This window comes from Cryptomeria japonica, chromosome 5 (assembly GCF_030272615.1).
Source record: "Cryptomeria japonica chromosome 5, Sugi_1.0, whole genome shotgun sequence".
NCBI lineage: Eukaryota > Viridiplantae > Streptophyta > Pinopsida > Cupressales > Cupressaceae > Cryptomeria > Cryptomeria japonica.
This window is the reverse complement of record NC_081409.1, coordinates 134,271,003-134,294,164: the sequence shown is the minus strand read 5'-3', so window position 1 is coordinate 134,294,164 and position 23,162 is coordinate 134,271,003. Positions and strand designations below refer to the sequence as shown.

Genomic DNA, 23,162 nt, shown 5'->3' with positions numbered 1-23,162 from the left:
GCCTCACTCTATTTTGGTGCCTCTTCTGAAACTTTATCTTCTGTACCTTTATCCTTTACAACCTATGCCTCAACATCCTATACATGTGTTTCTGGAGGATTTTGTGTATCCTCAGTATCAAAATTTGACTCATTAGTAACCGGTGGATCAGTATCCACATGCTTCTCATCCTTCTTTTCTGGTTCTTTGTCCTTAAGTAATTGAATGTTCTATGACTGGACAAAAATGGGACTTAACTCATAACCAAGACTCAAAAGAATTCTGACCCATATGTCAACTCTCTCCTTCTAGATTTCTTCAAATTTCTATAGCATTAGGTTATTAATCTAGTGTTTGGGATTGAATTCTGTTGAATTGGTCTTATTAATCAAATCAATAATATTAGGTGGAGTTATTGATGGACAAAGATTAACTTATTCTATTTCTTTTATTTGCCGGTCCAAGTTCTGAGCATGTAATTTCCTGACCTCTAGTTTATCATACAACTCCCTAGGCAAAATATTCTCTAACTCAATCAAAGTGCTACTAAAAGAATCAAGATATAAAACAATTGCTTCCTCTAGCTGCTTCTTGTCTTTATCATCAAAATCATCATATTACCATCATTAATAATTTGATCAATGATTTCCCAAGCATCTAATTTCTTCTTCTTACCGAGTCTCCTTTTTGCTTCTAGTTTAGATTGCTCATTAGCCTTAGGCTTCCTTTTATGAACAATTGTGATTTTAGGAATCTTCCAGGGAGGCTCCTTCTCTGGTTCCTTCTTTTCTCTCACAACTCTAGAAAAAACACCTTTCTTCTTTGGAGATTGCTAGATTTCTTCTTCTGATTTTGTCTCCTCTAAAGAAACAATCATGTACTGTCTAGCTAGTTTCTGTTTTCTCTTCACTAGTTGCTTAGGCTTAGGACTTGCAAGCTTTCCAAATGGTACTTTTGGTTGAGTTGGTGGATCAGTGGCAATCAGTACAACATTGGGTGTGGCCTGAGCTGGCTTCTTCATCTCTCTCTCCTCCTTCCTCTTTTGCTTTTGTTCTTCCTTCCTCCTGGCCTCAGGGATTTTGACCTTTTTCTCTACCTCTGCCCTATCATGCCCTTCACTGATTAGTTGTTTTGCTGCAACTCTTGTCATTTTCTTTTGGATAGTGGGTGCACCTTGTTCTTGATGGAATTTTAGTCCCTTCTCCTAAGAAGTGCCAAATTTTTCTTCTTTCCCATTAACTGGAGCTTTCAGTAAATGTTGTACATAAGCATCTAGTGTGGCCTCATCCACTTCATATCCCATCGACATGATCCAGACTGTTCTAGGCTGGATTGCCTTCATCATAGATTCATCTTTATTAACCATAAAGCAAATTGTATCCTTATATTTTTCTATAATTTCCTTTAGAATTCTAACCCTGTTCTTCATTTATTCTTGAAAAGTTTTAAAAAATGCCCACAGATTAGCCTTCTATTACTTATCACCTTGCCAGTCTGGTATTTGTGCAATTTGTGTAGCAACCGGTCTATCAAAATCCCATTGAATCTTCCCATACTCGGGAACCATATTTAGAAAATAAAATACCAAACATATGATAAAAGAACCATACTGGAAAGAATTTTTCTTATCTTGCTTTATTTTATGGATATTAGTCATCAGTTCCTTTAGCATTACACTGCACAAATCATAATGTGCATCCTCCTTCACCATTTTATATGCAATGAGAATGGCGGTTCTAGAGACAAATTTTAGCCGATTTGACTGATATACTTTGTAGCCAATCACCATCATGATAAATTTTACATAAATATCCATAATATCATCAACTCTCATAGATCTACCATCATAGGTGGCACCGATGACTTTGCAGAGATCTGTGTTAGAAAATTTTGACTTATGCTCTGGAAATCCTCTGACCTTATGAAGGCATGTAATATTATTTATCACTTTCTAAGTGATTTTATATGGCCGGTCCAACCATATGAATTCCCCATGAATGCAACTAAGAATATACTTGACCCATTAATCTTCATCGAAAGTCAGAAAATCCGTGAACTGGGTAAAACCCTTCCTCTGCAGATGTACATATTATGGCTTTAGTTGGTTATCGGTGATAAGTTGCTCAATGAATACACACGATATCTCATAACTCCTGATTTCCTTGATGTCGTAGTGAATGTATGCCCTAATGTCTTTAGTGTGAAGAACACTGTGGCAAACACTAAAAAATGCACCAAAAGGATCATCCAGAAGTGATTTGAAAGGATATTTCTTAAATTTTGGATGAGGGCAGTCCTTGATTTCCACTACCAAAGGAGTATCAACATTCAATGATGAAGCCATGATAAGTTTCTAGGGTTTTTGCAAGCAATAAATACCTTAAGATCTTGTCAGATGGTGAAATGCTCTTTAAATGCCGACGCTCACACAAATTGCCTTTGGATTCTTGAATGCCTTTGAAATTTCTCTTCAGAATACTCGATCACTATGTGAAGAAATGATTTAACTTTTCCTCTTTTTATTGCCATTAACCTTAATTTTCCATTGTCATAAATGTTATTGCTGACTGGATCACTTAATCTATATGTAGGTTTTGGTAAATGCTTGTATTCACCCTAGTATCCATCCACAATTAGAATTCCCCGACTCCTAATCTAATCTGGGGCATTTACATAATTGTGAGTGATTTGCCTACCCCTAAGGAAAAGTGCCTTAGTTACCGGTTGAAGTTCCTGCTTCCGATGCAGGAGCTGATGGCTCTACTAATTGATCTGCCGGTTGAGTATCTGATTTCCAAAACCATATTCTCTCATGTTGCTTTCTAATATCTTTAAATTTTTCCTTTCCTTTCTCATTTGCATTTCCATCATCTACCGGTGGATTCCTACTCCTGCAATACGTAGCAATATGTCCAATCTTGCTACATGCATAACATACAATATTGTTCTTCTGAATTGCTTTGTCATACCCTTGATTTCCTTGATTTCCTTTTGATCTGCACTGGTTATCCATATGTCCAAATCTACTACATGCATGACATCTGACATTTCCAAGACCGGTGAATGATGCATTGCTCTGATTATTCCTATTTCTACACTGAATTGCTATATGACCATATTTATTGCAAACAAATCATGTACCATTAAATTTGTGAGCATTAGGTTGTCTTACTGGCAATCTTTGGTTCTGGTTGTTGGCATGATTTTTCTTCTAACCGGATGATTGATCCTATTGTGGAGTACTAGAGCTTTCTCCTACTTCATATCCAAGACCTCTCTTGTCATTAACATCTCTCTAACTCTTGAGCAATTCATCAAGTCTTGCAAAGTTGGCTTTGAACTTTTACTTGTACTCATTTGTAGTGGCTAAATCATCTCTCATGATTATGATCAGTCTCTCAAGTTCTTGTTCATTATTTCGGGACTGAATCAACTCAAGTTTCAATATGTCATTCTCATGTATTAGTCTGTTGCGTTCATCTGATCTGTCCTTCAAAGCTTGAGCTAGGTTTTCTTCATTCTTCTTCTTGTCTTCAATCTCCTTACACATTCTCAGGGTTAGGGCTTGCATCTCATTTTTCAAGGTAGTATTCTCCTGAGTAAGTTTTTAACATTGATCTTCCAAAGCATCTTCCTCATCACTACTTTGATTTTACAATTGATAATATAGTTCCTTCCTCTTGGATTGAACAACTAAAAGCTTTCCTTGTAATGAAATGATGTGTTCTTTGGCTTGCCTCAGTTCATTCTTCAATTTATTGTTTTCCACCTGCTCATTACCAAGATCCTCAAGAGCAAGTTGAAGCTGTTGCTACAAACCGGTTTCCATTTATTCCAAGTTCTGGATCTTCCTCAAGTTGTTAGACTTCTTCTGAGGAACTAGGCTCTGATACCAATTGTTGGAATCCAAGAACACTAAGAGGGGGGTGAATCAGTGTTCTATCGATAAATGAATTTATGAACTTATTACTGATCAACCGATTAACAAAATATAAAATTAAAGTGCATAAACAAATCAACACATAAATCAGCAATACCATAACACCAATATTTTTACGTGGAAAACCCTGCAAAGGGAAAAACCATGGTGGGTCTGATACCCACAATATCTATATACTTGATCAAGGTATATAAATATTACATAAGGGGGTATGCACATGCATACAGGCTCACTACCTAGAGCTCACTGTTCAAACATAAGTCTCACTGACTTGTACAATATTACACAATGATTACAAATAGAAATAAACTTAAATAGTGCATCTGGCCATGCTGGATAAGTTCTAGTTTAAGATTTGACAACCTTCACTGAATCGGTTATACTGTTGCTCTGTTATGCTCTACTAGTTAGGATTGCACACGTGTAACTGCGCAGAAAAGATAACACTCACTGACCAATTTGCATACCATCAATCTCTGACTCATTCACACCAAAAATTACATCTCAACCATTATCTAATCATAATAATTCCATTGCTAAACAATTTCCCTTAAATACCCTTATAACTTGTTCAATATGTCGGCCTCATAATGAAAATAAATCTATCGACTGCCTGATCACAAAGCATGATATGCAAATTATCTTGATGATCATATCTGATGTCGGTCCACATGCTACCTTGAATTCCTTCAAAGTCATTACCAGGTCCCAAAGTTCCTTAACCGGGTCCTATAAATAACCGGGTCCCAAATATATGTTACTGGTACCAAGACTAACCGGTTAACAAGTCTAAAACAAAATGTGTATACCGGTTGGCCCAATCTATACAAAATGATAAAGAAATGATTCTGGATGAAAAAAATCATCACCTAAAGATGAGTTGCCATCAATGACAACCCAAAATGCAATTTACCTCAGAAGGTGACTACTAGATGAGTGTCAATTGCCAACAATATCCATATCAATATCTAATCTCAACCTCCAATACATATCTAGACCAAAAGAGAATGATCCAAATAAGATATACCAATTGGGTCAGCCAAAATCCAACACAACTGAACATGCCAAACACAAAACAACATAACTTCACTTGCCAATCAAACTAGCACTAAAAAAATGACCTATAATACTACATAAACCAAATGAACATTTCCTTCGAGCTGCAACACTTGAATCCACATATCTGAGAAGCGCCAAGCATTCTCGAGACCAGTTTTGACAGACAACCTCAATGTTAGAAATTATAAGAACCAACTCTACCATTTGAACAATTGAGTGCTTGAAAACCTAAGAGTGCAATATACATAGATTATAAACATTATATCTAGATTCACATTTATAATCTTCACAAACTAGGGGAATGCAAAGCATTCTTCCTCAAGGACATTAAATATGCTTTCCTGCATATTGAAACTCCCACTACACCAACCTTTGGAAAAAACCTCATACTTACTAAACATCACCACCAAACCACACAACAACATCTAAATACTCACTTCTGGACCATGTACAACATCTACACCAAACATAGTGATATCAATGACAACAACAGATAGGTTGACACCAATGACAACACAACTCAACATAACTAAAGTTTTCAACATGTGTTTCATTCCTTTTAGGGATTCTTTTGATGAGTGACCACTAAATTATCTGGTATCTCAGTCCACTTACCCATGAAGCTATAAATATAAAATTTCAAGAAATGTTTTCACAATCACATCAATAGATAGAGTGCACAAATTAATAAAAACTATTTAACAATAACTGCATTTGATAGGTTATGAAACATCAAGGAGACCATTCAAATACAAATGCGCTTCTCACAATTCAACTTTCATCAATATATCCAACAGAATACAACTAAAAAGTCCCACATATAAACAAGTATATATATACAAAGCCTCAACAAGAACTTATATGCAAGAGTTATTATCCCAAAAAGCAATTATTTTCTCTTCTAAAAACTCTTAAGAAAGGGACATCTTCCCTTCCTTTCAAGTATAGCAACAACTAGGGGAATCTCTTCTACACTACTCAAATTGATCCACATTGGTTCAATTATTAACTCAAACAACTAGCACTTATGTAAACATACAGTAAGAACCATTTGATAGAGGGTTATATGCAATCAAGTGTTGCAACTTAACATAGTAAACTCAAGGCCCTAAAGATGAACCCAAAGCTCTCGTAACATATGTAAGGACCTAAATAATATTAAAAACTAATAATTTACATAAATATACTTAATCAAACACATAATTAAGCATAAATAATGAAAAAATTCTCAAAATGTAAAAGAATAGAGACTTGATATTAGATTTTGATATAATATTTGAGTACAAAACTAATGACTAGACAAAAAATAAGGAAATTTTTTCCTTTAGATGAGACCATAAGGTTGTATACAGAGAGTTTAAAATTGATGATAACCATTACATGTACTCTTGATATATGATATCACTTGAGCACATTATGTGCAATAACATTATCTGAGCACTTTTCCACCCAACCTTGGAGCTTTATGCTTCCCTAAAATCCTTCAATATACATATTTAGAATAATTGTCCCCGCATAAGGATGCCTAACAATCTGAAACTAGTAAGAGTAATGGAATATGTACAACATGATATATGTACATTCTAAATGCTAATGTAATGATATCATGATATGAGAGAGAGTTTGAGACACAACAATCAAATTAGCAATATAGATTAAATTAAATTGATAAAACAAGTTTTGACCAAAGCATCTTTTTTTTCTATTCGCCAACAAATATATTAGGGTGCATATCTATCCTTCTTTATTCTCCATATTTAATACTGTCTGATCTCACACAAAACATATTGAATACACAAGATGTACTATGCACCCATAAGCATACAATAGCACCAAAACATCATCCAAGTAATATCAACATGATAATTATACTTCAATATAGGTTCCGATTCGATAGAGAATAATCGAGGAACTATTTCATAAAATCCAAGATCATGAATGTCATAAAAGTTTAGTAGAAACTAAGATGATTGTAAAAGTGCAATGAAAAACTATACCTCTTTTAATTGTGTCTAAATTTTGTCTTAATGAGATTAATATTATCTAGGCAATGATATGGACATCAATCCAATAGTATCAAAACACCTTTACTAACTTGCATATTATGATAATCCAAACAAGAACCCCATCTGATATACTATCGTAGGTACTAATCGATAAAATTCTATAAATCCAAGTTCTTAAAGATTGAGTATGCTAGATCAAGGTGATTATATGAGTATAACCTACTACTAACTTTCTATTTCCTTAAAATTGAGATAGAGAGTTTTGGGGTAAGTGAAAAGTATTGACTAGATCTAAATTAATTATCGAGTTCATTTCATTTGCCTCTCTTAAACATAGCTGCACACAATAACTTAGAGATTATAGAAATGATAAAAGATTTCATTTCTTTCCATACTTGATATAACACACGCAAAATTGATTACTCCATAGATCTCAATGATCTTCCATTCTTCACTCTCTCTTGTCACATGACCTCGGGCATGTGTTCTCCTACAATTATCTTAGAAGGATGAATTCCATATCTCATAATATCTTCACCCTTACAAGCCTTGTCTTTTCTTTTGAAGTTGGTGTATATTGTACTCTACAAATGTGTCTTGCTCGTTCTTGTGATTCCCCCTTTTGATATTGCAGACCCCCCTTGATATACCTCCCATTCTCCCTTACTTAATGAGTTTTTCTTCTTCTCCTCTTTTCTCACCATTGTAACTAAACTCCTTTTGTAATTCCTAGATATTTTTCCCACCAAAAGGCTTATAAGAGTTCTCAAAATTTCTTTATTGCCCACTCAAAATCTTTGCTATTTTTATTTCCATTATAGAATAAAAGAACTTATGATTTTCACTATAACTCCCACTACTAATTTATAACTAAAATCAATTAAATTACTAATAAAAGTAAACAATTTTTTCTAACTCTAATAATGCATCATTTTTTTTTTCTTATAAAATAAAATAAAATAATTTAAATTTCTAAATCATTAATTGATAAAGGATTTAGAGAAATAAATTAAGTTATGACGCCATATTTCAAAAAAAAAAAATCTCTATAATAGTCAATAGACTTAAAAAAAACATGTATGCAAAATCTAATATCTAAGAGACAAAATAGATAGAGATTTTACTTGACAATGACTACATCCCTTCTTATACGATAAATCAAAATTTAAAAATAGCCATTACAATATTTTAAAAATAATATCACGTAAATATATCTTTAAATTTTAAATAAAAATGAAAAAATTGATGTCTTGTAAATGTATCTTTGAATCCTTAGAATCCATAGAACTCTTACAAATAGACAACAAGATAGAATACATTCAAGATGCCTTGTAAATATGTTTCAACGTTATGTATTTATTACAATGAATGCAAAATGCATCCCCTTTGTGTAGTCTTGAAGGTTTATTAAGATGTCTAAACACAAGCTTTTACTTCATTGAAAGCAGAATATTGCCCTATCAAGAAATCTAAATAGTATATAATTATTACAAAAAAATCAAAATACCTTATCCTTGATGACTTAATTTCATGACCTCCAATTAGTGCGCTCCCCTAAGAAAAGTTTTATAATTATGTCCAATTGATCAAATGTCTTCTCTCTCCCGTTCACTTTGAAGGTGAATACCAACACCACGATACAAAATCTTGTTGCAATTGACCTAGCTATACACAAAACTACACCATTTATAGCTATAAAAATATATTAAAAATTGACTAAATCTATGCATAAAACTATATTAAAAAGTACATTAAAGATGTGCTTTTCACCATTATAATAGTATACCATAGGTTCACAAATAGAAATAAGTTAGCCTTTGAGCTTTCCTAAATCTAAAATCATTAAGCATCATCTTCTTATAACTATAAATATTTCTTCCAAATAACTCAAATATGAGAAGTTCAATTTGAAGGGGATTTAGACAAATGAAATATATATTTTAAAAGGAAAATGATATTATATTACAATTTTAATAATATTCTTTAGCATTATAAAATTGGAACAAACTTTTGAAGTTGCTTTATTCAATTTTTAAAAAGTTATATTTATTTGTTAGAGAATACCAAAAGAAATAGAGCTCGTATTAATTATATGGACTATAACATTTTTAGAAACTATTTTTTTTTTTTTTTTATAAATTTTCATTGAAGATATAAAATTTGAATCATTGTAATTTAAAATTCAAAATAAATAATTTTTCAATTTAAAAATAGAAAGATATCTATTATGTGGACACCACACAAAGCTTAAATTCTCATTGTATTTTGGATAACAAAATATCTAAGTGAGAAAGGGGAGAATAGACTATAATATTATTAGAGAAGTTATTTTTAAATTTTCATTGAAGATTTAAAATTTGAACCATTGTAATTTAGAATATCAAATAAATAATTTTTCATTTAAAAAAATCATATACAAAGATATCTATAAAGTGGACACCACAAAAGCTTAAATGCTTATTATATTTTGAATATTGAAGGTTTAAAATATCTAGAGTTTTTTGCATGTAATATGTGGTTTAAAAAATGAACCATTGCAATTTAAAATTAAAAGTAAATAATTTTTCATTTAAAAAAATTATATACAAAGACACATCATAAAGAGACCTATAGGGTCCCCTCTGATTCAACTTACCAACTTATGTTGTAGGAGTGTATAGTTTTTTTTGGAAAGCACAAAACCTTAAACTTTTATTGTATTTTGAATAACAATATATTTAGGAGGCAAAGAGGGCAGCAATTTTTTTTTATATTAAAAAAAAACACCACAGGAAAAGGAAAAAACTAAAATATTTAAACATACATATACATGTATATATACATATATATTAACACTAATAAAGACCCTATCAAACCTGGTTGCTACTCTCATCTATATTCTAGTTGTTTACATATGGAAACACCACATAAAAACAAAACCCTAAAACATTTAATCTCGAAGTAAAAAATACCTATGCTCCCATGAGGTTGACAATGTTGTCCATTTGGAGCAGGTCAAGCAACCAGAATACAAATGAAAATTAAAAAAACAAATTTGACAACATTTTTTCAATCAAACCACTATAGTCTCTTGTTTCCATATAAGATTTAATGGGTGAATAAAAAGGTTTTAAAAGGTCCTTATTACTTATATAGTGTCATAGTTCAAATAAACATAGTAATAGTAAAGATAATGGTATAAAAAATGAGACAAGACTTTAATTAATATTCATCCAAACAATGAAAGAGAGGATAATCCAATAATAGCGTGTAGCTAATAAGAAACAACGAGACAATACTCGAATTACAAAGAACCCAAAATACTCATGGCTTTGATTTTTTCCCATTCATCTAGCATGAATTTTCAACACAATATTTTTTGTTAATTTGGGTTTAACCACTCATTCCATGCCATGTAAAGGGGGTCGACCCAAAGATGCTATCAACCCTATTAAAGAGGGGTAGTACCTTAAGCTACCACACCTATTACTAGGGTGGTTTCCAAGGGACTGTCAACCCTATCACACTAGGGTGGAATGCCCCAAAATATGTCAATTCTTTTTTAAAATAAAATAAAAAATTATTTTAAAACTTTTTTTTTGGTTTTAAAATTGTAATAGGGCATTCATGGTAGTGGAGGCGCACAAAACTAAAATAAATGTATTTTTTGAAAATTTATATGAATTACAAGACTTTGTATTAATAGCATCCATACAATCATATAGATTTGTATAGTCATATAGATCAATACAATAATACAAATCTATATTGCAGTACAAACTAGTATAGTGGTGGCCCACTCAAGCCCACAAAACATGCTTGAATTTTTTTTTGTCAATAAACTCCATCATGCCTAATATCAAAATAGGATATCTTTTGGGTCTTCTAAACATAACTTTGAGGTCTATTTCACTTTAGGCCGAGTCATTTTGTTAAATTCCTTAGTCAAAACCATTGAATAATTACATCCCTTTTGTACCATAGATCAAAATTTAAAAATAACAAATACAAGATTGAAGAAATAAAAATAAAAATAGATATCATAGATATATCTTTTGAATCATAAAAACTCTTTGCAAATGAACAATGAAAATAAATTTCTAGATACCCTATAAAGATATCTCAACATTAATATAAAGATATCTCAACATTAATATAAAGATATCTCAACATTAATATAAGTATTATAGTAAAATAAAAATAGGTCTTTGATATCTAGTCTAGTAGGCTTGTTAAGATGTTCAAACACAATTTTTTGTTGTATTAAAAAGAAAGTACTATATCCCTAATACTTGGTCCAAATGCCTTGTTCAAGAGATTTAGACATTATGTATTTATTACAATGAAACAAAACATCATATTGAAAGGAAAATAGAAAGAGAATACCTACTTAATTCATTTATCAAACTAGGAGAAGAGCACCAGTTACCACCCATATTCCAATAACTATTCACCCATGTACACCCAACCCCCAATTACTAACTTGAAAGAAACAAAAAAAAAACTTAAAGCTCATTAATAAATTATACATTTACCAATAGCCATCCTTGTATTTATCATTTCTTAATTATAATTGACCGTTTGTGCACCATTATTGGTACCCATAGTGCACGACTATTGGGGCATTTGTGCATAAGTATTGGCAATTTTAAGTGCGAGACTATTGGGGCATCTTTAAGTAGGTATCGAAAAACACTTTGAAATGTGTACCTTTTGACCCTTGCACACCTAACAAATCCCACAACATGCATCATTACTACCTAAAAGATAGAATAATAGCTATAAGAAGTTAAGCCACATGCAGTGACAACCAAAAAACAATCATCAAAATCTGATGTACTATTTAGAATTTGTGCGTGTGCAAAGTTATCTATAATGACTATTGGTATGCTTTTTGATGGCCTCCTCCATTGCACAATCAAAAAAGAAAGATAAGGGCTTTTTCAAGTCTACCAAGATTGAGTATGAGTCATGACTTCTTAATACTCGTGCAACCAACCAATACTAACAATGAGTATTAAACCTTGTAACATGTTGTAAAATGACACAAAACTATTATCCATTTTGATAAGTCTAAAAATGAATTATACTTTCCCTTACCATTATAAATCTCTTGCAAGTTATCACTTATTTTATTATTGTCTAGTGCGACAATAGGAGATTCTTGAAGTCTACTATCATCAACATGTTGAGAATAAATATTTCGTACTAGATCTAACAACAAAAATTTGTGGCCATTCATCTTCTATTCTTGAAGCTCTAAATATCAAGTTCACTACAAAGTTTCTATACCCTTTTAAGAAATTCATTTTGATCATATATTACAATAGCCATGACATAGATAACACTTCTTTGAGGTGCTCTATCAAATACTTCATGTGCCTTGTCTAATTCCTTGCGCACTAAAGTAATAAAAGCAAAAACAAAAAATATCTCCTCTTAAATTCTATTATGCCAATATTTCAACAATTATTTAAAAATCCAATCAATTCCTTATCTACTTTTTCTACAAATTTAAATGTAATTGATATATAATTTAAAACAATGATACTCTAATTCAAAAAAAAATAAAACAACATTATAAAAAAAATACAATAATAATCATGATCATATAAATCATACACTACTAATCTCCGACCCAAGGATTCCCTCCAGCGCATAGTCTGCCTCATCATGACTAGGTTTGAGTCAAGTTCGTAATGCCGAGTCAACATATATAGATAATGAGTTGGTACTAACCCCTCAAACTCATTGTTCCACCTCACAAATTACTCTCAAATCCACCTCACAAAATTACTCTCAAATCCCTCGAACGGACAGTGTTAGATACAAACTTAGATAGAATTTAAAGTGAAAAAAGTATCTAAATCATGGATTCCATGATTAGAAAATTTGAACATCACATTATTCTATAACTCCATACATCATATAATTTCTTACACTAGTTGTGAAATGTTAATCAATGTTGACTTTTGACATTTGCTTCTTCCTCTAATTTAATCTTATGAAAATGTTATTATATTATTCTTCTAGTAAATTAATAGTGAATTGTCAAACTTGAGTATATATTTGTCAATATTATTTTTAATTACTTTTTCAGATATTATATTATTTTGAATATAATTTAAAGATCTTTACATTTTTAAATTTCCCATAAGTTTTGTAACTTCAAAAATCCTCTTATATACTTGGATAGTTTTTGGAATACCAAATTCACCAATGAAATGATAGTGTTTGGTGGAGAAATTTATGAAAAAGCTCACGCGTGTTGCCCTTAAGAGTGGGGTGTGGAGCCTTTACGGAGCATAGTTGGATAAATGGATTACCTAGTGGGTATTTTTTTCAAATTCTTTTTCTTTTTTGGTTGTAGAGGATAAAAGAGTATAGTTTGGAAAAGATCATGATTGTAATATTGCTATCAAGATTCAAATGTGCAACTCATTACCTCATGTTTCATGAGTAGGGGTTCACAAGAATCCATCCCTCACGAGAATGAATGGTACACTTGACAGTCATTGCATCTAGATGATGCTCACAAAGATGAAATATTGAACTTTCTTGGAAAGTCACCCATTCCAGTAATACTACAAATAATTAGTTTTACATGAATTTTTTAAAAATTGAATGTAAAAATTAAACTAATTTAAGTAACTAACCATTAGAAAAGAACAAAGAACTAAATTTAATTAATTATTAAAGAAAAGAAAAATAATGAATTAAACATTATATTTAATTAATTACAGAAAATAATAATTAAAATATTTAATTAATAAAAAATATCAGAAAATAAACTGTTATATATTACATTTGATTAATTATAATAAAATTTGGATGTCATTAATTGCTATGTGCAATGTGATTTTGAGCGTCTTTGTTCAATATTTTACAAAATGCATTGGCACCACTGCTTTTTCAACTCAACGTGCAAGACCCGTTCCAGTTCATTGCGTGGTCGAATGGAACTCCCGGCTAATGTGTTTCCTACGGCAAAACGTTGTCATAAATATCATATATCAGTGGGCAACGCGTTTTTATCCGATTAAAAACCACATTGTGTATGTAGACCCGTGCATCGCAATTACTGTGTCTTTACCTGTTCGTAAAGCACACATGAATATTGTTGCTATAAATGAATACACGAAAGTAAATGGAATGGCGATATTTAATAACTTTACAGCTCTCCAGATTAAGCACTGAAACAGTAATTTAGGGTGCATGTTGGTGACAATGGGGGTGACATCCCTTTCTCTCCTGTACTGTGTTGTTTTTTCTACAATTTTATTTTTGTGTGTCCATGGATGTCCTCCTAATGAACGGAGAGCTCTTCTTAGCCTTAAGGCCGCCTTCACTGACACTGATCAAATGGCCTTCCCTGACACTTATGGAATTCTGAAGTCATGGGTGGGAGCTGACTGTTGTCTATGGAAGGGTGTCCACTGCGATGAAATGGAATTGGGTGGACATGTTACTCAGTTGGATATTAGCAACTTTTATCTCAGTGCTGTAGACATTGATTCAGCTTTGTCACAATTGAAGCATCTCAAATATTTGGATTTGAGTGGTAATGATTTTGGGTTAACTTCTTTGCCTCCAGGTTTGGTCTCTTTAAAGAATTTATCATATCTAAACATAGCCAGAACCGATTTTGCAGGTAATATTCCAACTCAACTCGGAAATTTGTCTTCCTTGCGTCATTTGGATGTGAGTGATAATTCTCTTTTGTCGGATAACACTAGTTTGGAGTGGTTGTCTAGTCTATCCTTGCTAGAGTATCTTTCATTGAGTGGGCTATATTTAGAGGACGTCCAGACAACATTGTGGGATATTATTGGTCGTCTCTTCCACCTTACACATCTGGACCTCTCTGGATGCCTTTTTAATTCCACTCTTCCAATTTCTTTACAAAATGTTTCCTCACTTGCTGTTCTAGTGTTTAATAATAATGAGATGCCAGGATCGATACCCAGTTTGATGGGGAACATGAGCAAATTAACTTTCCTTGATCTGAGTTCCAATTGGTTAGATGGTTCCATACCCACTAGTTTCTCAAACCTTCATTCCCTCGAACACCTTGACCTCTCTAAAAATGAAATTATGGGTATCCCCCTGGCTATCACAAATCTCACCGGTCTTCGATATTTGGATCTGTCGGCTAATATGTTGAATGGTATACCTTCGAATTTAGGGGACATGCATACTAATGTGGGAAGTCTTTCTTACTTAGACCTTCACCAGAATCAGTTAGAAGGTACCATCCCATCTAGCTTGGGTTCACTCTTCAATCTTACTTACGTAGATCTTAGCGGCAACAGGCTTAGTGGTCCAATTCCTCCCACTCTAGGTAATCTCCTGTCTCTTGTCGTCTTAGATTTACAAGACAATCAGTTGGAAGGCAGTATCCCATTCAGTTTAGGCAATATCAGCACACTGAAACACTTAAACCTTTCCGACAACCAGAGTGGAGACCTTCCCTTGTCATTTGGTCAATTGTCTTCACTCGTCACACTTGATCTGAGAAACAACCATTTGAATGAAAGTTTTCCCTCTTTGCTTACGCTACCATCTTCTCTGCACACTTTTTTGCTCTCCAACAACAGCATGACAGGAACAGTTTCAGATCAAGTTCTCTTGCGCAATAGTTCAAGGTTGGCAGAATTGGATTTGTCTTACAGTGGGTTGAATACTTGAATATCCACATTGACTCGGCGCCTTGGATTCCGCCTTTTCAGCTCCATACCTTGAATTTCAGAAGTTGTAATATTGGAGGTCCGATTCCCAGCTGGATTTCAACTCAATTTGAACTTGAAAACATGGACCTGTCAGACGCCAACCTTGTGGAAGATCTTCCATCTTGGCTATGGGAATTTTCATCGGGATTGATTCGATTGAACCTGTCACCATTACTTCAATCCCACTTCCACTGAATGTGTTGGATCTGTCTGCAAATGAATTGAATGGTCCTTTATTGCTAGGTATTCAGCATACAGTAAATTTAGAGGTGCTCTTACTTTCAGACAACAAAATTGGAGGATCAATTCCAGTTTCCTTAGAGAGACTGACATCTCTAAAACTTCTAGATTTGTCAAATAATCAGCTGAGAGGACATATTGCTGATAGTTTGTGTGAATTGCAATCGCTTGAAGTGTTGCATTTGCAGAACAACCATTTAAGTGGACATATCCCTGCCGGCCTGGCCAAACTGTCGGCACTTAGATTTCTCAACCTAGCAAATAATGATCTGGAGGGTGAGATTCCTAAAGACTTTGGAAACTTAACACTGCTTCTCTCTTTCCATCTTGGAAAGAATAATCTGCAAGGACTCCTTCCTCTGTCCTTAATAGAACTTTCACAGCTGGAGGTGCTTGACGTGGCAGAAAACAATTTGACAGGAAACATTCCAGATTGGATTGCTAACTACTCAAATCTACAAGTTCTTGTTCTGAGATCAAACAATTTCAGAGGTAATCTACCTCTACAGATCGGCAAAATAGCGGAGCTTCGAGTCCTCGACCTTTCTTCGAATCTTTTGACCGGTGAAATTCCAAATAGCTACTTAAATTTCTCAGCCCTCGTCCATGTAGAGGAAGATGTGTCTGTGCTTGGAGAAAACCGTGGGGAACGCTACTTCACTAGACATTATCGTGGTGGTCATGCTGTAAGCGACACAGTGCTTGGAGAAAATATTGGCAGAAAATACTATTTAGAGGACTTAGATCTAATTACAAAAGGATCGGAAAGGTATTATGGTTATGTCTTTTCAAGTATGACATGCATTGATCTGTCAAACAATAGATTATCGGGCCATCTTTCAACGGAAATTGGAAATCTAAAAGTCTTGATGTTTCTAAACCTTTCTAGGAACAGTTTCAATGGTGACATTCCAGGTAGCATAGGCAATCTTAGTCAGTTGGAATCGCTGGATCTTTCTCTTAACAGATTTTCAGGAAAAATTCCAGTCCAGCTTGGTTCTCTGGATTATTTGGGGTATTTAAATCTCTCTTACAATAATCTGTCAGGGGTGATACCACAGCAAGGTCTTCATATGATAACATTTGATAAATCAGCATTTTCAGGAAATCCAAATCTCAGGGGATGCCCTGTTGAAAGCTGGAAGTGTTCTACGCATCATTCACCACTTACTCCTCCTACCATTGATGTCAAGGAAGATGCAAAGCAAGGATTTTCATGGTATGAGCTGAGCATTGGATGGTCAATTATGGCAGGATTTTTGGCCGTGGTTTTGGTACTCACTTTCAAAGCGAACTGGAGAAAGAAGATCTTTGACCAGATGGACTGTGTCATACAATCTGTGTTAGGGTAGTCCACTAATTGGAGGAGGTCCAGGGTTGTAGTCAGTGTTTTGCTGTTTCTAAAATTTGATTTATGTTTAGACGGGTAGAAGAAGGGATGTGATTATAGTCAAATAAAATATTCTTTGTTTTGTTTCATGAATATCTTTGTTGCTATTTTTATTTTTAAAATTTTATTGTTTTATTGTAGAGTGATTTTATAGAATGATAATATGTTGAAATATATTATTATGGTCATATAAAAATAATTCGGCAATGGATTATGGTAAGGAGAAAAAGTTTGTAAAAGGGTAGAGTGGTATAAATAAAATTTAGATTAGAAAAGAGTTGTAATAAGTTGGGATATGTAGGGATATCTCGAGAGACAATTCTTTTGACTAAATTAAAATACTAGATGTAGATGTGATTATGTGGGTGATTTCTTTTGTTTTTCTATCTAATAAAATGTTCAACAATAGTTTTAGTGTGTTTTATATCTTCATTGTTGAGTTATTTGAATGTAAACTTAATAATTATGACAAGATGTTAGTGAAAGGTTTTAAATTTACTGAATCTCAAGGTCAATTTTTTCCTATTTGTAATATTATTGTAATGACGAGAAAATTATTTTTAATGTATTTGCCTATCTAGCTTTCGGTTTATTTATTTATAAATAATGATTTCTTTTATAGTCAAATTGACATACTTAGATTTCATTCCACTTAGCTATATGTTCATGGGTGGAAACATAATAGTGTGTCACAGTTTGAGGCTAAACAAAAGTACTTAATTTAAAAGCTCAACAAAAGTAAAAAGGTATAATCTAAAGGACTCCAATAAGATACCCTTAAATGAAACCCAATCAACAAGTATGTGTAGTTAAATGACACCCCATAGTAGGGCTAAATGTTGTGTGCACACAAAAATGTTACTATTTGTTTTGTTGATTATAGTTTCTATGATATTTTAGTATGATGCATCCTAAAAATTGCATCTCTAAGTGTACATGTCGCATAACCTGGACAAAAATAATTAAAAATATATTTTTTTAATATGTAAAGAGCAAAATGTAGAATAACTAATAATTTATTTGATAGTCAGACGAAATCTTATAAAGAAAAATTAATACAGTTGTATATGAGGAATATAAAACATAATTAGTAAAGGAAAATAAAAATAAATATGTTAATGTATTTCAAGGAAAAACTAAAATATGAGTAGAAGTTAAGAAAATGTCTCATATTTTGGTGGGAAATTTGTATTATTATAAAATGAGTGAAGTTGATGTTAAAATTCAAAAATAGAATTGAAGATAAAAAGATGGAATTGAATTAGAAACCAAATCATTTCAGATAGTTATCCAAAGAAAAAATAGGGTGAAAAAAATTTGAATAAAAAATGTGAGTGTTTTATCTAACACAAACATGTTATGTAATATGAGTGCATTGCATAACATGCTCATGTTCTCAAAACATGTTCACGCTCTTTTACTTTTATTTTCCTTAACTATGATAATATTTTCTTAGAACAAAAAATACAATCATGTTTTATGCTCCATAAAATGTGATCACATTTTGTAGAACATAAAATATCATCATGTTTTATGCTCCACAATGTTGTCAATTGTAGCGACGAGAGACTCCTTGGACAACTATGATAAAATATGCAATTAGCCTTTCTGCTTTGCATATTTATTTTGACCATTTAATTAGCACCTTATTCATAAAATATATTTACCTTATTAAAAGGGCTGACTTGGAAAGTCCACCACCCTTGAAGAGAGTCATGTTGATTCGAAGGGAGCTGACCCTTGGTGAATGGACACCTTCGCATGGGTATGAATAAAATTTGGTCTTCTCTCCATAAGAAATCAAATATATAGCATTTAGAATGTAGAAGACAAGAAGGTCGACATGTAGGCATATAAAACATACTATCTATTTGCATTTATCCTCAATAGTAGTGCTCAGGGGAGACAATAGAAGTATATCATCTATGGTTGGGAAGGCAATGATGATCTGTGTTATTGCTTGTGGTTAAACAAGCACTCCCATCAATAGACAAAATATGATCACAGTTTATGAAATGGAAATATTGGGGAAAGATCTCTAAGATAAATAATGCAATTTAAGGATCCCAATTCTCTTATCATAATATTTGGGAACAAGAATAGGCTTAACTATTATCCTGAAAGGAGAGATTGACACATGTGGTTTTGACTCCCTTATTATTATGATGATGAGAAAGGAGAAAGTGAAGTGTTTGTGTATGTAATTTAAGCTAGGGAGGACAAAACGATGAAATATAATAGTAAACAATAAACTCTTTTTGGACGAAAATTGATTTGTTGATTGGGAGATCATTTAGAAACCAATTTCCAAGGGATCAATTGCATTAGTTTAGGAATAGAAAGTGGAAATGTCCACATTCATTCAATAATGTGTGTATTATGAGTGGAGAACTTATCATGTGAATATTTTCATTGAAATTAGGTATTATTTTATTCTTCGCATATGCTATTGATTTTTAACAAAAGTGATCCTAGAATAACACGCAAAATAACGTAGGTCAATCCTTCTTCCATATAACCTTAGAGATGTGAGTGGGCTTGAATTTTCATCCACAAAGAAAAGCCAAGATATATTGGACTCACACTTCTATTGGTTCCATGTGATTGAGATTTGTTGATTGTGTAATAAAATAGGCTAAATAAAACTAAATTACACAAGCTTGATAGAATGTGGTAGATACAAAATGAAAATACACAAGAGTAACAAATCTGAAATTGTAATACAAATAAGAAATTGGTGCTAAAATATAGAGCTAATTATGTTGGACTAATGTGGTAGGATCTTTTATCTTGATGTTTTTTAAGATCAGGAATCAGGAAGCTACTAGGTTGTCCTAAATTTTTTAGGAAAAAGTGTTTGAACACTAGCTCACCTTCAAGATACTAGGTTGTTGTTAGAGCACTAGTATCATAATTTTAGGAACTATTGTTTGAAATTTTTTAGGTTGCTGTCCTAATATTTTAATTTTTATAAAAAAATATTGTCAAAAATTGAACTCAAGGTTACAATCATTATCCCCTCAACAATAATTTTGATCTTCAAGTTCATTCCAGACCATTATCACCTATGTGACCCATCACTTCAAGTGCGGTGAAGATTCTATAGATACCATCACTATAGGAACTTAATAATTTTATCACAAAGTTGTGTATACATCCAAAAGAGATATAGTACTTATTTGAATACCCTTAGCAAACATCATAGATCATTTGACCATCTTGCACCTATCAGTTGAGAAAATAATCTACACATTAATAATGCATACACTAAGGTTGTGACAAAGGTGTCATATTAATAATGCGAGGAATTATGAGACTCATTATCATTATTTATTTTTTATCTCATCCTTACACTTTTATAATTACTAGTCTTATCACAATTCCAATATTTTTCCTTAGAATCATTAGGATATTTTGATCTCCTATGAGATATAGATCTATACTTCTATTTCTTCTTGTTATTCTTTTTACTTTTCACTTTTTATGTACCACAAAAATCATGGGCCTCTTCAACATGTTTGGAAGTATATTTTTGTATCCCTTAAAAATAAGGATGCCACTACCCATCCATTTTTAACTTCATGATAGTAACTCTGTTAACAATAATAAGGTCATCCCATTAATCGAAATACATCAAATAAAATTCAAGAAATAGTCTTTCTACTCCATTTTTATTCTAAGGAAATGCAACTGGGTAATAACAATGTTAGAGTTACTTATGTTTGAGCATAGACCCACCATCTTCAATCCTAATAATATATAAATTTGTTCTCAAAAGGATTTTTTAATCATACTATTTCTTTTCAAGTGTTGCGTAAACTTTGTTTACGTGATAGGTGATGCTAGCATGGCATGCCCCTTGGTACCACATGAAATGCTTTTTATTTGGAGTTATGAATTAGTGAGGTCACAAATGGGGAGATTCTTCCCATACAAAAAAATTGAGGTTCAAAACTATGAACACATTGTATTAGTGAAGGTACAAGCCTATGATCACAATGGCTAAGCGAGGGTTTGATCCTTGGTGGGAAAAACAACACCACCAACACTTAACTAACACACTATGGGATGTACCCTTTTTGAACCATGCATTTATCTTGATAACCATCTCTTAATTTATTCAAATAAGTGTGTACTAGTCTCTTTAAGAACACTCAATAGTACCAAGGTCAACCAAATAGGTTCTAATTGTACCCTTATATTTTTTGTATACTTTGTCTTTGTCTTCTTGTGACATGCTAGTTACTTTAGATCTAAATACATCATATGGATCTCCTGTATCTTAATATTTCAGTTCTCAATGTATATGAATAAGAGATTCTCTATTTCTATTTTGGATCTTTGTTTCATTCATTCTTACAATATATTAAACCTTATGTGTAACCTCACACTCAAACAAATACTATTACATAAGATCCTCTACCCAAAACCTAGAATTGAATTTTTTAGGCTCTAATAATAAATGAAAGGGAGTGAGGTATGTGAATGGGTAAAAGCACAAAGCTATGTTACACTTTTATAAATGAAATGGCCAATGTTGATTCAACTTTTTAAATTGATTCAATAGAAAGTGAAATATAGATTTTGAACTTTGAAATTATGTAAACTAATAAAATGTATATTTTTTTTGTGAATTTTATGTTTGTAATTTTTTAAAATTTTTTTAAAAAATATTTGAATATACTTTCTTATAAAGTAAACACTATAATTTAGTTGGTGATAAAATGTTGAAATTGAAGCTACATGAGGCATCACACTTTATATAGTAAATTTAACTTCTTTTTTTCAATTTTTTTGTGTATATTAATAACTTGAAACTTTAGTGCAAAAATAGATTTTTAACTATTTTTATGTATATTTATTTTTCAATAAATTTGAAAAGTTGTGTGTACTGAAATAAAACTCTTTCCATTTAGTGTCATCTTTTTCTTAATTATTTATCCAAATTAGAAAAGAATTATATCATCTTGAAATAGACTCTTTTCTCTAGTTCATTTATTTTTATCAAAATTTTTAAATAAATGTTAGTATTTTTATTTTACAAGATAATCAACCCTATGTTTAAGTGCTGATGACCTAGTTTCAATATAAATAAAATATATAATATAGAAACTAAATAAAATTTTAAAAGATTGATATTTTTAAAAACTCACTTATAGATCTATAAAAGGGTATTTTTAAATTTCCAAAAAATATGATTTATAAGAGTAGGAGTTGTTGAGACATCAAACTTTTCAAAATAATTTCTTTTTTGGCAATTAGACCCAAAGTGGTATAAAATATACATTTACTAGACAATTCCAATTGGAAAAGTTGTGGCCCAAATATAAGATAGATATAATGAATCTCTATAGACCATATGTTTGAGTAAAATTAACTTTTAGTTAGAATTACTTAAATTCATTCGTGCTGATAAGTTGGATTGAAATGCGATACAGTTTTGTGCTTTTACTTGAATATAGTTCCTAGGACAATCTTTGTACTAATTTTAAGTTATTTATAATTACATAAAAGAGAAGCACATATTTAACATCAAACAAAATCATACCATAACATATGTGAGTGGGTGGAGACCATTTTAGGGGAACAACCCCACACTCCAATGTAGTCTAGTTTCTTACTTACTAAAAGAAACAAAATTATAATACACTTGCATATAAAGCCTTCATAGAAGTAACACTAACAAAATATTTAGATTAATTTTTGTAGCATAACACTATTGATAAACTCACCATTGAAAATATATATCTCAAGCATTATATAACTAGGAAAATTAGAACATGAAACCATCAATTTTTTATTTACAAAATCAGGTGCTAAAACTTAAAAAAATTGGCATT

At 32.0% G+C, this 23,162-nt stretch overlaps 2 protein-coding genes across 2 annotated transcripts; both read left to right on the top strand.

Moving 5' to 3' along the window:
• Positions 1 to 14,190: 14,190 nt before the first annotated feature.
• On the top strand, positions 14,191 to 15,651 carry LOC131076638 (receptor-like protein 12). Its single transcript, XM_058013938.1, has one exon. The coding sequence runs from the start codon at positions 14,191 to 14,193 to the stop codon at positions 15,649 to 15,651; it is 1,461 nt and encodes a 486-aa protein (XP_057869921.1).
• A 169-nt stretch (positions 15,652 to 15,820) lies between these two features.
• Positions 15,821 to 17,284, top strand: LOC131076639 (LRR receptor-like serine/threonine-protein kinase GSO2). The gene has a single exon (XM_058013939.1). It carries the CDS (start codon positions 15,821 to 15,823, stop codon positions 17,282 to 17,284), a length of 1,464 nt encoding a protein of 487 aa, XP_057869922.1.
• Positions 17,285 to 23,162: the final 5,878 nt, after the last annotated feature.